This window comes from Apis florea, unplaced genomic scaffold (genome assembly GCF_048593485.1).
Source record: "Apis florea isolate Af1SG1 unplaced genomic scaffold, ASM4859348v1 contig_3184_pilon, whole genome shotgun sequence".
NCBI lineage: Eukaryota > Metazoa > Arthropoda > Insecta > Hymenoptera > Apidae > Apis > Apis florea.
The window spans coordinates 348,059-364,996 of NW_028256717.1; the positions used below are offsets into that span (position 1 = coordinate 348,059).

At 30.6% G+C, this 16,938-nt stretch overlaps 1 protein-coding gene across 12 annotated transcripts in view; it reads left to right on the forward strand.

Moving 5' to 3' along the window:
- Mp (collagen XV/XVIII-type protein multiplexin) overlaps positions 1-16,938 on the forward strand; it is a 334,556-nt gene that overhangs the window by 307,162 nt on the left and 10,456 nt on the right. For all 12 annotated transcript variants that reach the window (XM_086910412.1, XM_086910414.1, XM_086910417.1 and 9 more), the window contains 4 exons: positions 5,365-5,446; positions 5,847-5,941; positions 8,553-8,705; positions 9,016-9,213. In XM_086910412.1, coding sequence (XP_086766538.1) covers positions 5,365-5,446; positions 5,847-5,941; positions 8,553-8,705; positions 9,016-9,213 — 528 coding nt within the window. The remainder of the gene's footprint in view (positions 1-5,364; positions 5,447-5,846; positions 5,942-8,552; positions 8,706-9,015; positions 9,214-16,938) is intronic.

Below are 16,938 nucleotides of genomic sequence, written 5' to 3' on the forward strand. Positions count from 1 at the left end.
AAATATAAACACGCTTTCACCCTTATCTTCCTAACCAGCAATATGCTATCCCACAATGGAACCACTGACAAACAATTCTTCCGCAAAGGGGGAGCCGTTGTACACAATTCCTCGCTAGATTTGGCTTTGGTGGACTACTTTCCGCCTGCCTCGTTTAAATTAAGGTTGAAAGGACAATATACTTTACCCAAATTTTAACGAAGTGCACCACTAAAATGTTTTGTAATTTCGACAAAAAGAATTTTTTGGCACATTGTTATTGTCGATTCTGCCTCGCACGTTAAAAAAATATGGAATATATTTTGCAATAATTTAAATCTCTATCATTAAAGTGTACATATCGTAATATATTTTAAATATACTTCATATGACATAATATCCACTTTCTAATTTTTTATAAAATAAAAAAAAAAGCAAGATTACCATCTATCGTAGAGAAATATTAAAATACATTGATTATTATATCCATTGAAAAATTATAATTTCTAACAATGTATCAATTCAAGACTTCCTTCCTCCAATATAACATTTATTACAATCCTATTCCAAGATAAAATTAATATTCGAAGAAGAAGAGTAAGAATTACCGTTCATTCAACTTTTTGACACGAATTTCTCCAGAACGTTCGCGTCAACCGATCTATCCGTAAAATTCATTCGTATTTCCTATCTTCGTCAACCCATCGAAGGAAAAAAAAGAAGAAGAAAAGAAAGAGAAGAAAGGAGGGAGGAGGAAAGGAGAAAAAGGAAGCCGGAGGAATTTATTTCACCCGTGAAATCCTACTTCAGAAGAAAAGCTCCCGGAACGAAGATGCAAAGACGCAGCCGTGCATGTTGGAGCTGATCAGGATATACCGGGTGAACGAATTCACTGGAACAGCTTGCGGTCGTTCCCGTCATAGCTTGCCACGTATTATTGCGATCGGCCATAAGTTTCACCTATGTGCACTTGTGTGTCGATACCTTTGTACGCTGATGAAACGGTATCTTCAACTCGTTCCAACTTGTTCTCGTTGTGTTAAGAATGGTTATCGATTTGATCTACTTTCAAGCTTTTTCTCTGTTCTTCGATCTCAAATATTCCGCGACCAGGGAATTCCCAATTCCAGGGAATCGATAAATTGGCGAAATCCAGAGGAATCGTTTAATTATTTTCGCTTGAAACGAAACGATAATGAGGATAAAGGAATATTTTAGAGATTATTTTCTCAAGTGACAAGAGAATTTCATTTGGAGTCGTTAAATTAATAAGGATTTCGTCGTTTAAGTTATTTTCAGATCAACGATAATTGTTTCATCGATTTTTTTTTTTTTTTTTACAGATTTATTTAAGGAATTTGTTTGGACAAAAGAGACGAGAATTCTTTTAGAATTTTCTGAAAATATTTTTTTATCGGAAGACTTTAAAAATTGTTTTAATTGCTTTATAAAGACTTAATTAATAAAAGTCAATTGGTATATTTGGATTAAAGATGATCACAATAATTTGGGTTAATTTAAACGGTTAATTTTAGAATGTTTAATTTCATTTTATAAATTAAGTGATATTAATAAAAAAAACCATTAAATTTAAATTTCAAAAGATATAAATTAAAATGAAGGAAATAGTTGCAGTTGCCTATGATTCAATTACTTAAAAGTAAAAGAAAAAAATGAAAAAGTTTCTTCTTCTAGTTTAAATACTTTCAGATAGCCTCTGATATATAGGCAAATCAGAAAAGACTTCTATAATACGCAAATAGCACAATAAAGAAGTATTTCATTCAATTTCAATTTTTCTTATAAATGAAAGAATGATTAATTCACTTTTATCCTTGATATTCTAATTCAACTCATAAATATTCGATAATACTAACATTGAAATGAATATTTTCTTTGCCGCTGCAATGAAAACCGCAGTTTTAACCCCACATTAATCAAAATTCATTATAACTTTCGCGTCGAAAGTGAATTTCAAATGTAACTGGTTAGAAATCAAAGTAGTTTTAACTTTCTATCCTCCATATTACTATTTTTTAACGACTTTTTTTTAAAATAAGATTAATTAATATTAATATTTGGATAAAAAATTTGGAATTTTTTTTTTATTTTTACATCGAATCTTAATTCTGTAAATTAATTAGCAATTCATTTTTTTTCAGATTCTATGGAATATACTAACATTAAGTTTAATTAGTACATATATTGATATGAAGAAAAAAAATTATCAAAAAAGAATTCTAAAAATTCTAAAAACTTTTTTCCAAAAAGCTTAACAAATTAAATTTAATATGATTTTAATATATATTTTTATTAAGATTTATTAATGATTTTTCTTGTATGTTGTATGTACATCCAACAATTAATCATTTCATATTACTGTTACATAACGCATTTATACGAAATGTAGTTGAATTATAAAAATTTAATCCGTAAACAAAGTATATTCTAAACAAAATATATTCTCTCTAAATGAATATTTTCTTGCATGTTTTTTTACTTATACGTACTATCAACACGAAATGTAAATTTATTCTTTCTGAATATACGTAAAAAGATATGAATTACAAATTCTCTCGAGCGTGACTTACTTACATGTCTATTGATCCGATTAAAATATTAATTATTAAATAATTCTATTCGTTATTAATCGAGAAAATGAATCGTTAAAAATAATAATCGAAATATTTGAAAATAAATAAAAAAAATAAAAGAAAAAATTTTTATAGAAAAAAATGAATTAAATTATAAATAGATTCAACATATTATAAAAATAATGAATTCAGTAAATTACATCGAGAGTTTTGAAAAAGAAAATATGCAGTGACAATTGTTCAATCAATTTCATATTTTTAAAAATTAATTTCAATATAATTGATTTAAATTTTTCAAAAATAAAGCAATTATTTTCATGAACAATATTTTTTTTTGAAATTTTCATCGCAAATTTCTTCAAAAAATAAATAAAACATAAAAAAGATTTTTTTTTATCTTCTAATAAAAACTGATATTTAATTAAATTCAATAAAAAGGAAATTGCATTTAAACTAAATTCGTCTTCGTCTTTGTCTTCGTCTTCGTCTTCTTGTAATTAAAACCCTCGATCGAGATTAAGAGAAATTGTCGAACCATTTAATTAATCGTAGATAGAACGAAACGAAAATCTAATCTAAAACGAAACAATGAAGCATTGTCTTCTTGTAACAACGTTTCACAGAAAACGTGCAACATCTACAATACAACACAATACTTTCAAACATATCGCGCGCATCTCTATCGATGTTCAAACCGAATCGAAAATAACGAAATAACTAGCAATTTTCGCGAGGAAACGATATTCGATTCGAAATCACTATTCGTTTACACGAGACGAAAGGCAATTTTCGCGGCAAATAAAGATTTTTATAGAAAATCGTGGAACCAGTTTCATGTCGTCCAAAAGCATCGCTTAAAGGAAGCTAGGGCATCGTAAACGCGACGATGTTGTTGCATTATATTTCCCTTGGGGATTCAAAATCCGCGATACTTTATATGTGAAAGCTGATATTCTTCAATTTACATTACCTTTGAACGAGCAGTTCAAAAAGATAGAAATATATAAAAAAAATTATTCTAACAATTCATGAATTGTACATGTGGCGACATCTGTGAGAAATAACGAAATTAGAACGACGTTAGAAGAAGAAAAATTAAATTTAATCTTTGATTAAAAGAAAAAATTATTGCTAAGTCGTTCTTTAAATATGCATTTTACTATTTTTGACGCTATCTTGAGATTGAATTTTTTAAAATGTTTTTTTTTTGTAATTTAAGTGACTTATTTTAAATTTTTAAATAATTCAATTTATACAAATATATTTTCATATTATAATAAGATATTATTATTTAATTGTAAGTGATAAATTTAATTTTCTCAGATATTTAATTTTACGATTAAACTATTTTTATAATCGCTTTTTTTACATTTTTTAAATTAGACAGAAATAAAAAATAAATATGGATAAGTGACGTTAATGATATAATTAGAACAATTTGAAATATTCGATAATTTGTATAAATATTTAAATAAAAATATTTATATCAGGATCATTATATACATAACCAAATCAAGATCGAGATGAAAAAAAATATGTGAGCCGGAAAATCAACGATAAATAACTGTCAAAGTGCGGTTTGGCTCGATAAATCTGCATCGTTGCTAATAATTATTGGAAAGTACTTAGGGCAAATATGTGCTAACCGTTCCACTTGATTTAACCGAAAGTTCATTAATCACCGTCTACCTGTGCTGCGATATCATTCATTTTTCGAGAGGAAAAAAAGTTTCGACTCGAAAAATTGATCCTTCAATTTTAAATACTCTAATTAATCTCCAAAGGACATATTCGATAGAAACTAAAAAACTGTTTGATGCCAATAGTCAATCATCCTGAATGAAAAATAGCCGATTTTTTGTTCCAGAGTGGAGGGTGATTCTTAAAAAGAGCAAAGAAAAAAAGGAGCATTGAAAGCTTCTCTTTCTCTATTCGATGTAAAAGCCTTTTAAAAGTCTTTTATTATACAATATAATGTAAAATATAGTACAATTTTTCTTTTAAAAATTTGTTACGTAAAAAAATTCCTCTCTTTTTAAAGAAAATGAAAATACAATATGGTAAAAATATTGTATCGCAGCATTTATACATATATAAAGAGAAGCTATAAGTAGAAGAAACTCTCTATGATCGGACATATACATCTATCACCTACTCCAACAAGAATATGATAGATATTATTGTTCAATCATATATTATTATTTTAGAAATCGTTTTCCCGTAATTATGCAAGTAATTATTTAAAGTTTGAAAAATATTTATCGATAAAATACCTATATAAAAAAATAGCGCAATATTTATTATCAGAAATTTAAAATTACACAATATTATAACGAACGATAAAAAAGACCTCATTATTTATTAATTTATTAAGAAAAAATTTAATAATAAATTTCTTCTATTAATTAATATTTAAGAATATTTTTAAAATATTTCTTTGCATTGTTATGTATTGCTAATAACATTAATTAAATATTTCTTTGATGCAACGCTATATTAACCACCACGAGCTTGATAACAAATCGGTGAAAATGGAGTGATTTCTCTGCTTTTCCATCGCAAATAAATCGATCCAGCGCAACGTGCAATCAATCACGCCCATCCATAAGCGATGAAACTTTTACGCTGTTCGTTTTTCTTTTCAGCGGTCTCCTCCTCGTTCCTTTCTTTTTTTCTCTTTTATTTTTTATTTTTTTCTATTATTTTTTTCTCGTTCCTTTTTACCATATAACGACATATAAATCACGGTTAGCGTTCTTATTCACCGTTTCTTCTTACCATCCGTTTTCAGATCGGACGAGACGATGACGAAGACAGAAGCGAGGAAAGCAATCCACCGCCATTCATCACACCCCCTCCTCCCAACCCGGACTGTGAGTAATCGCGAGGAATTTGCGAGTTTATTTAATCATAAGATCACAGATAAGAAATATCCTGACTGCTGGCGGCGACGTCGAAATTCCATTAAATGGCGTTTCTTTAATCACCGAGGCTTCGTTACGGGCATCCTTTGTCGATATAATATTCAAAAAGGATCCTCGAGAGAATCCACGATGAGATGAATTGAAATTCCAGAAATATTATACTCCTCTAAGTTTCGTATTAAACGATGATTATCTTTGATCAATTTTGTTCTTGGCTTCTTATTGAAGGAAAATACATTGGTTTTGATAGTATATCGATCGACAAAGAATACTTATGGTTATATTATAGATTATAGATGAAACGATATATAATACAATTTGTAATCATGTTCTTTTTTAAATTTCTTAGACAAGGGACCGAAAGGTGAGAAAGGTGATAAAGGCGACAAGGGTGAGAGCGTTAGAGGACCTCCAGGTCCTCCTGGTCCACCTGGTCAAGATGAGGTAAATAATAAAGTAACGAGATGTACAAAACTATCAAACTCTAAATTCGAATATATAATTAGAATTAATAAATAGAAATATTTTCGATAAATTTTCAATAACATTCTTCTCTAAAATGAATCACAAATTTCTTAAAATTAATATTACGCATAATATATGCACATATAAGTAAACATTCATGGTTCTCTTGTTAAATACAGGATCACAAATGAACATATCAAGAATATTCGCGGAATATTCACCATCTAAACGAACTTCCACAGCACACATACACACATGTTGTTACACTTTAACTACATCGGCTTAAAACATTTCGATAATTCAGAAAACGATTAATATCGGTATTCAAAGCGGTTTTAAACTCGTCTATGTCACCCTGTGCACACTAATTCATTAATTTCCATCCGTTCTAAAATCGTGGAATTAAATTTAAGGTAGGATTTAAAGTCGACTCGTATCCAGAAACGTAGGTACGATCGTAGCACGTAGAATGCATAAATGTCCCTGTATAATTTATGCAAATTATACACCGAACTATATTATATACCACCTAGTACATCGCATGTGTTATATCAGTTATATACGTATCGTACAGTACCAAAGATGTTCCATTAGCAATCCTTACACACAAACCGCTGGACTTCCAGCTGTAATAGCTCAGTAGTCTATACACGTATAAAGGCAGGCCTGAATGCGTTGCGCATATTACAGGATCGCGCGTTTGCATTTCGCTTGCGACCGTATTGTTTTCATACGAAAGAATGAATACCGTGTGACCTAAATATCGGACAAGTTGAAACTTCTCAAGTCAAATGTCGGAAAAAAAAGAATTAAACGGAGTTATATCGTTGAAACGATATTCGTTCGAGGAAAGAGGGTAGAAATTAGAATAGAAGAAGAAGAAGAAGAAAAAAAAAAAGAATTATTGTTGGTTGCGCGAGATTTTGCTCGTTTGGCTTCGTCTGTGAAATATTATAAGGCGTGTGTTCGTTGGAGTTCCATTATAATAAATGAATAATAATTCAGTAGTAAGCACACGTATTAAGGGAGACGGCGGCGTATGTATCGATTTAACGTTATTCCGTAGGCTTGTTGAAATGGTATTCATCTTTTATAATGGAGTAATGACGGCAGTTTACCGTGGATTATGAATGCCGCAATTCGTCGGACGTAACGAGGGAATATATTTTCATAATTTAAGACACAACTTTTTTCATCGGGAATTAGCTACGCGTGATAATCTTGCTTTATTCATTGCTGAATGAAACGTTGTGTAAAGGGTTTTTTTTTATAAATTCGTGATCGATTCTTATTGTGATTAAGAAAAAATTATTTGTTGCAATGAGAATTTTATTTGTTCTCAATTTTTCGTTATCTTTTTCGAAATATAAAAAAAAAAATAGCTGAATTATTTTTCACATAGATTTAAAATCACGTATGATTTTTGTAATCAATTTTATTATTAAAATTTCGCTTTTTCGTTTCCGAATTATCTTTCATGGAAAATGTGAAATTTATAAAGTAAGATAAAAGAAATAAATTTTCTTCCATATAAATAATGAATAAATTTCAAATTATTAGGATATCATTCAATTGATAATATTTTTCTGATTAAAATTTATTTCATTTTTCATTTCTCATTATCTTTTATAAAACATAAGATATTTAAAATGAAATAACTAATAAAAAAATTCTTTTTTTCTTTTATAAATTTCGAATTTTTTTAAAAAAAAAACTACATTAACTACATTATCAGTTGTTAGAAATGTTAGAATTTTCTTTTTTTGTTTAAAAAATAAATTATAAAATTACTCTTTTTATAAAATTGGATATAAATTGAAAACTTAACAGCAATAAAAAACTTGGGCTAGAAATCTATATTATACGAGATATACATATGTATTTCAGCAATAATAATTCAGTAGCATGCATATGAAGCGAGTTTGAATACATTCCAATCTGGAATCACTCATTTATCTTGCTACTCGAGCAAGCCAATTTAGCCAGCATGTTGAAGTACTAGTAACCACTGCATGTAACATTGATTACAGAGGAACCTCTTTCATAATATTCACTATCTTTCGAAATTATCAATATTCAGATATGTATACAATTACATTTGTTTAACGCTTGATGCATTCATCCTCTGATTCGATACAGTGATCAATTTTTGGTACTCGCGTAATGCTTGAATAATTACACTCAAGATCATTGAAAAGCAAAAAGTAATTACGAAATAATTTTCCACATTTATTCTTTTTTAATAAATACCAAAAATTTAACACTGCGATTTAAGATTAGAATAACGAACAAAAGCTGTTTCTACGCATCTTGAATCGTTATAATTTTATAATTTAATTAATCATTTTCCTCGCAACATTTAGTTTATAATACATGCATTAGCAATCGCAACGTTAAATCGCTTATCGCTGAGATTATCCACGAAATCATGCATACAATGTAAATGAACAATTACAAAATGCCAGGATGGAAGTTTTGTTATCCCCAGTAATTCGATTACCCGTTAGTAACCCACCATCGCACGTAACAAAGTTTACCCTTCGTAGAGAGTGTATATATTTGCAATGACAGACTGATCAAAATGCTGCAGGGTCCGCCAGGGAAGAAAGGAGAACCCGGCACGTGCACCTGCAATGCAACAGCCCTGATGGCATCCTTTACGATGCCAAAGATGATCCAGGGACCGAAAGGAGAACAAGGGGTGCCGGGGCAAGAAGGAAAACAAGGCCAAATGGGGCTGACGGTATTGACGCTTTGTAAAAACCAGACTTCTTCGTAATAAAAAAATAATAATAATGATAATGATAATTCAATAATGTCAACGACGAATAACATTATGTCAAATAAAGAATATTTCTCTATATAGACCAAATAATCCCTCCAATACCCTTTAAACCCTGTTAATGCAAACGTATGTTTTAATTTTATATAATTATTGATTTTACATAAGCGAAATATAAATCCTCGAGCGAAGATGTTTTTAGAATTTATTAACAATTAATTAGAAGTGATTCTGATGAGATAATAATTCCTGCAAACGAATAATTGTGCAGGGTGTTGCTGGACCACCAGGAGAGAGAGGACTAGAAGGGCCACAAGGCCCCAAGGGAGATAAAGGTGATGTGGGAATACCGGGACCAGAAGGTCCTCAAGGGCAAAAAGGAGAACCTGGCCGCGATGGAATACCAGGAGAAAAGGGCGCTCAAGGACCTCCAGGACCTCCAGGAAAGGGAGAATTCTCTGGATACGATGTGAGTAACAATGTTTCTTGGAATAACTCGATATTCATATCAAGACAAATTTACGAACGGTATATTATCTTCTAATTTGTGATTTAAAAAGTAAATGATGTATAGTATTTAAAATATTTAATATATCTTGAAAAATAAAAAAAAATGTTAGATTTTTATTCATTATTATTAAGGAAAGTAATACTATTAGCTTTATATTTTTTCCTAAATACAATTTCACAAAATTATCAAAAATTCAATTGAACTATTATACAAATTCTCGATGCCAAATACATTTAACTCATTACGCTCGAAGAACACTCTATCAGAGGTTCATCCTGTCCATCATAAACCCTTTCAATTATCGTTCCAACGCGTTCCCTCACGATAACTGAATTTACATCCCCAAGTTGAATCTATTCCAGCCATAAACGCGTGCGCGTTCGAGTCCAATATAAACTAGTCCGATTCACCGTATATCATGGACTGAGAGCCATTCCCAAGCAAACGGGAATATTAAGCAAACGAAATAAACAATACACAGCTTTGTGCCATTAATTTCTCCGTTGTTCTCGCAAGATGCTAGGAAAATTTCCAACCGTGAACTGCGTCTCTCTTTATTCATCTCACGACGTATCTCACGTACGATACAGATCTCGTATTTCGTTTATGAATACTCCATTAGTCTATGAAATTGATAAAATCTCTGGATGCTTGAGCTCTACTACTCGTTTTTAAACTACATATGATAATACTTTACTAATATATATTAATAAAATTTTAGAATTATTAGTAATAATTTCAAAAATATAGAAAACTTTTATATAATGCTTTTCGAATTGGTTTACAACATTTGTATCCATCGATCGAAACAAATCAAACTCGCTTTTAACCTATATTTGTAAATATTCTATTCGAAAATGTGACTTCTCTTACTGTAACTAACAATATTAATATAACTTCTCCTGAATAGATAGAATCACGTTCATGAAATTCCTTGAAAATGCATAATTCTCTCTACGAGGAACTCCATTAAACGTTATTCTTACCAGATTTATTCAAATTATTCATTATTCAAAGGAATCTGACATATATGTGACAAATAGAGTGCGATATGATAGTTCATGTACCAATGAACTTAAAAAAATAATATTTCACGTATGCCTGACATACCATATGTACGTACTACTTAATAATATCGGATTCCAATGAAACTTTATTATCTGTTAAACTGCATTTGTTGGTAAAATCATTAACATATCAAGATCTTATATTTTCTTTATCACACAAAATATTAATTATATAATTTTTTGCAACTTTTAAATAATCTTTGCACAATATACATATACACAACTTCCGTCCATAATTATTAAAATACTTAAAATAATATGTTTAAAATACTATACGATAAAAAGTAGTATAATAAAGTATGAGAACATCCATTTATTTCTATTCTAAATACTATTTCTATTGTATAAACATTTTTGCATACAACGATACACAGAAACTGTATATGAGAAACTAATGTCCCTCCACGTGCAACGAGACAAGTCGTCCCGTGTGCACATTACTTGGGAGAAGTTGCACGTTTTTACGACGACACTCGGTCGCAACTGTTCCCGGTTGTTTCAAGCAAGAAGGGGCAAGAAATTCGTTGAATGGAAATACGTAGAACACGATATCAGCCCACGGGGAATAAGTAACCGTGCACGTAATAAAGGCGGAACCCCCTGTGTCCACCTTCTTTCCTTCCTTTCTTCGGTTTCATTCTTTCGCCACCCTTTTTGCCCACCCCTCCTCCCTTCCTAGTTCAGGCAACTAACCACCGCCTCACCCACATCCTTTCGTCGTACTCTTCCCTCTGTTCCACGGTCGAGCAAAAAAAAAAAAACCGGAAAATCCCAAGAAGAAACCGCTGCTCGTATATCCGTGAGCTAACGTTTCTCGTGCACCGCAATGCATCGGTGAACGTGCGGCATCGGATGACCTGCGGTCGCTGCAGAAAGTATTTGCATGCAATTGTATTTCTTATAACTTGTTTAAATACTAATTTTCGTGAAAGTATGCAGTTTTACTGTTTTATATGTTTTGCGCGTTTTACATAAATATATATGTGTTTTGAACGAAATATCAATAATAAAAGAATGCTTCTAATAGGTGATTCAACGTAAAAATAATATGGTTCGAAAGAAATGTGCAATATAATAATTCAAATGATGTGATATTATATTGTAAATGTGTCGATTGTAATGGAGAACGATCTTCTTTGCAAATGTATTGAAAATCGTGTTGTTTCATAAAATACATTGCAAATTTGTATTAGCTATTGTTTAAATGTCGTTATTTATTATTTTTTTTTTTATCAATTGAATTTTCCAACAGGAGAGTATGTGCAAATATCCTTTCTGCGACCACTATATTTCGAAGTGTAGAAAGAAATTAAATAAGTGCGAAACGTAGGAAGTTGATGCTTCCTTTTGAAAAATGAATAGTCTGTAAAGTGTCCGTGTTCCACGAGCGTAATATGACGTGCGCATTTGAAAAACGTTTCTCTGAAAACGTTGCTTTGATACACATCCTCTATGAAATTTCTACAAACTTCCTTTATTACCCAGCTTTGTTTGTTTCGCATTGTTGCCTCACGGAAAAGGTTGTATTATTTATTCCGACTGTGATCGAGAGCATGGAAAGTTCCTTTCGTGATAAACGATTTTAATCTGTTAACTAATCGCGACAATTTTCGAGGGAATGTAAGGGCGGAATAGAGATGAGATTTGAATAATAGCGAAACGAGGGATGCGATGGAATACTACGAGAGAATTTTCGAATAGAGACATGCTTTGAATGCGTGATAAAGAGACATGTATAACTCGAATATATGTTCAAATTTTTTACAATATTTTTGGAAATAATGTATAACAATTTTTATAAGTTGAATATATGAATTTTTGATTAGCACAACTAATGGATGGATATTTCTACGATTTCATGTTTTTATGAACATAATTAAATGAAATATGAATAATTTTTATGATATTCTATATTCTACTTTATATTTATCAATCATACATATTCTGCATTCTTGCAAAGTACCAAACGACTAAGATCACAATTGTACAAAATGTAACAAAGAAACAAATGTACAAAATGTAAAAAAAAAAAAAAAAAAAAACGATATAAATGAAGAAAAATAATATTGTTTTCTTGTACAAACAAACATATATACATCTAGCAATTCAAAGAGACGGAATTGTCTAGAACAATAACGATCCAATGAAATTATTATCACGATACCTGCAATCATAGTCGGCGGCGGAAGTGGCACGATTTTCCGTACTTTTCCGTGCTTTTAACGTACTTGGAAACGAACAAAGCTCTTTCCGACGTTTCAACAATTAGCAGCCGAGATCAGGCCGCTCGTTTCGCGGCGTAACATTTGGAAGTGTGCCATCGGCAAGAGTGGAACGAGAAAGAAACAAACTGAATGAAATGTATGATTTTTTCGCGAATCAACCGTTTGGATACGTGGTAAAAATAAATCTTGAGAAATAACAGAGTTCATGAGCTTAATATCAAATGATAATTTGCTCTTTTCGTTCCTGTTTTTTTTAATGATGAGACGAAATGAATTTTTAATTATAAATAATATAGAAATATTTTATTTCTATAGTGTTTTAGAAAATAAAATTTCTATAGAGTTTTATTAAATATTTTTAATTCGGTATTTCTTTGAAAATTATTAGAAATTTTTCCTGAAATTGTATTTATTTCACTAAATTAAAAATTATTTTTCGCTTAGTTGTGAATTATGAGTATAAATCTTTTAAATATCTTCTAAAATTTTATATACTATTAAAAATATCTCGTTTAATCTACGTATACGTACAATTTTTAAAATATCGAAAGAAATAAACTCAAGATTAAAACTAAATAAACGATCGCATTAATAATATATAAATTTAAAATCAATCTATGTATATGTATGCAAGAAAGCGTTAAATATTCCACGATAACGTTTTCGATGAATTTTAAATAAATGAAATATAGAATTGAATTGTAATACATCTGCCAAACACGACAAGAATTGTTATCGATTTTATTTATTTTTTTCATAGATTCGAATAATTTCACGCAGATATATGTATACGATGCGTAGATTTATTGCAGTAATAATATAACTATTGCACGTTTCGATTAATAGCAAATGGTAAAAATAAGAACTCTGGAAAAGAATTTATCATGGTCGTCCACGATGAATTATGCTTACGAAAGTTGAACTGTGCATAATTTCGGCTGTGTCATATACGCTAGATAATTCTTAAATTTACTGCATTTAATTACGTGAATTTTAATAGAATCCTACAAACTTCGTCCTGTATAATTCTCTTCGCGTACAAATTCCTCTTGTTTCAGTATATATATATTTATGAATAAAAAATAAAAGTATCTAAAATTTACATTAGACAAGATACTTTTGAAACTGAAAATGTTTCCTTGTATAATGCAAATCGAGATTTTTTATTTATTTGAAAAAAATAATTAAAAATTATACATTTCTAAATGCTTTTGAAAATGAATTTCCTCTCTTTTAAAATATCTTGTTTTTTTTTCGTTAATTAATAAGATTTTCAAATGTATAGTTAATGATATATTTTTCCAATAAATAATATTTTATAATTTTTTCTCTAAAAAATTTATCTTTCTATATTCTATAAGAAATTCTTTTAAAATATAAATTATATAAGAAAATTATAATAAAACTGATTCTATGTTCCTATCATAAATTTTATTCGTGGAAACATTGAAATCCTGGAAATCTATAAGTAACTTAATTAAATATATTCTCTTTATTACATCGAATAATCTTTCTCCCAAAACTATACAAATTCCATTCCATTTAATATGATCAATCCTATTAGAAAATTAAATTTCTCCAATCGAAGAAACGTAAGATAAAAGAAAGAAGTAACTTTCACTTGTCAAAACATCCGAACGAGTAACAAGATTAAAATTTGATCGATCTGAAGCACGCCACGGAGGGGAATAAAATATTCATAATATTTTAAGCTGCATCTATAAAACACGCAACACTAATACAAGCGAACGTTGAAAACAACGTGGCCTGAAGAATATTCTACTCGCGAGAAAAGTTTCGAGAAAGAGATATTGAGATCCTGGGACTCCTATTGCACCCTCTACTTGTACCCGTAGTATTCTTACAGCGTCACGCGATGGTAAAAGATTCTCCCCGATGCAAGAAAGCCCTCTGTGAATAATATTTTCCGTGTGCGGTATTCTGCGTGAGATTTTTCAAAAAGATGTCACGTATTTTCCCCGGGAACACATGTTGCAAGATCGTAAATCAAAAGATGTCTATCCGCAATCGTGATATTAACGCGGAGTAAATTTTTAAGAGATTGGGCACGAAATTAGTTGGGAAATATTAAAGAGTTTTTGCAATAATATGACACAGTTAATGGTTTTTTTTTATAATGGAATATAAATATTATTGAAAGTTGTATTTCTTCGAGTTCTTTAAGTTTTGAAATTAAATTAGAGCTTGGAGGATGTCGAATTAAACGAAGTTAAAAGTAGAAAATTATAAGAGATGGTAGATAACCCATTTTCAATGTTTTTTTAATGAGTTTCAATCTGATGGATTGATTAAAATTTGACGAAGTTCGTCGATTATATGTCAGAAGAAGAAATTTTCTATATTTTAATAAAATTATTATTATCAAAGATAATCGATTGTTTCTTGGGTAAAAAAAAATTTCAAAAATATTCACTCGTAAAATCTATCCTCTCGATCAAAAATCACCTATAGAAACTAAACTATCCACGCGTTTAATTTTAAAAATTGTTATTCCAAAAAATCCATCAAATCCAACATCGCAAAGCGTTTCAAATTAATTAAAAACCGCTCGCTTGAACAAATCGTTTATAAAACGAATCGAAGAAACAGGATGAAAACTACTCGACTTTTCGCTCCCCACGGAGAATTTTGCAACCTTGGAAAGGAATCTCCGATAAGCCAAGTATCTTACTTTGACCCCGAAGTCTTATCTTACGTGACCCGGTGCCGGTTCGTGCTCCAACAATTTCCCTTGAGAATATAGAAAGCAATTTCTAGGCTGGTGGCGGCCAGGTACGGCAGGTGAGTGACTGGTGGGTGTTAGGAAGATGTTCGTCGTCGAGCGCTACACACATTTCGTCGGTTACACGAAATGTCCCCATGGCCAATTCGTGTAGATATGCCATTGTTCGATTCCAGACCGAAGACGAGAGAGATCTGAATGATATAAAGAGGGGAAGGAGAATTATGCTTGTTCCATAATTTTGGTTTCTTAGATCGTGTGGCCGTTGGAAATGTATTATTTCGCGCACGTACATCGAGGAGAAGAAACGAGAATAAGAAGAGAGTATGTATTTTCTTTATGATAGGACTTCGATTAATACGATGAATCAGGTCGATCTAAAAGTGGAGATCTATCTTGTTATGTATTCTCGTCGTTAAATTATCGTTGAGCATTATCGAGTGATGAGATACGATTTATTTATACGTATATAACCCGATTTTCGTAGAATAACTTCGGCAAGAATAAATTATATTTGTTATACGTTTAAAATTATCATTAATTTTCAAACAAATCTTCCGAATGAAAGAAATTTCATTTTGCTAATTATTTTATTTTGTTTGTATGTCGTACATATATAAAAAGAAACATATTCGCCTATTAATTAAACGTCAAAAATGTGTATTGCGTGTTTTATAAATTTCCTTTAAATCCAACACCGGTATATTAAATACGCTCTTAGAAAATCAGAGTAAAAATTAATGCAACGTGATACAGGGAAAAAATTGAAGGACCGCGTAACGAGAATATTATCAGATAATCTTTCACAATCAATTATTTTCGTATCGCATAATTTTAAAAAAGTAACAGCCTTCGATTAATTACATTCTTGTGACCATAAGAGATTGATTATAATTTTATTATAATCGTCCATAACAGTCCGTAATGGTTGATCGTTCGCAGTAAGATCATCATGAGAATGATGCAATTTAACGTCATCCATACTAAACACCGTTGTTCCAACGACGTATTCCGTGTTACACGTGGGTTAATTGAGTGTGCTAACCTAACATTGCGACCAGAGGAATATTTCAGATACTCATTTTCATGGCTTGGAAGGTGTTACATCATTCTCAATTTGAATAATTGTATCGCACGAACGCTTGGAAGAGATCTATCAGTTTTATTAGATCGAACCGTTACTTGTCTGTACCAGAAATAAAGAGATATTTGCGAAAGATATTCGATATCAAAAATTTATTCATTATTCATTTATCTTCGAAAAATTAATTTATTATTATTATCATTGATTTATTAGATCCATTGACAATTACTTTGGACGAAGAGATGTTTCTGTATCTCCTTTTCGTTTGGTTATAACGCGATTTCTAGTGATCTTATTTGAAATTTTTTCGTACTTCTTCCAAACTTTCGCAGCGCGCTTCGAAAATCAATCAATTTTATTCCATCGAATTATCTCTCTTTCGATTTCTCTGATCGCTTCATATCTACTTAGAATATACTCCATCCACGTATACACTCCAACCGGATAAAAGAGTAGGAATGAAAGATACCTCGAGTTGAATACGTGCCTCTCAATAGGCAAAGAAAGTCTGGAAGTTGGAAACCAGTCGGTAGAAAAGCTTTAAGAAACTTGGCGTGACGTATA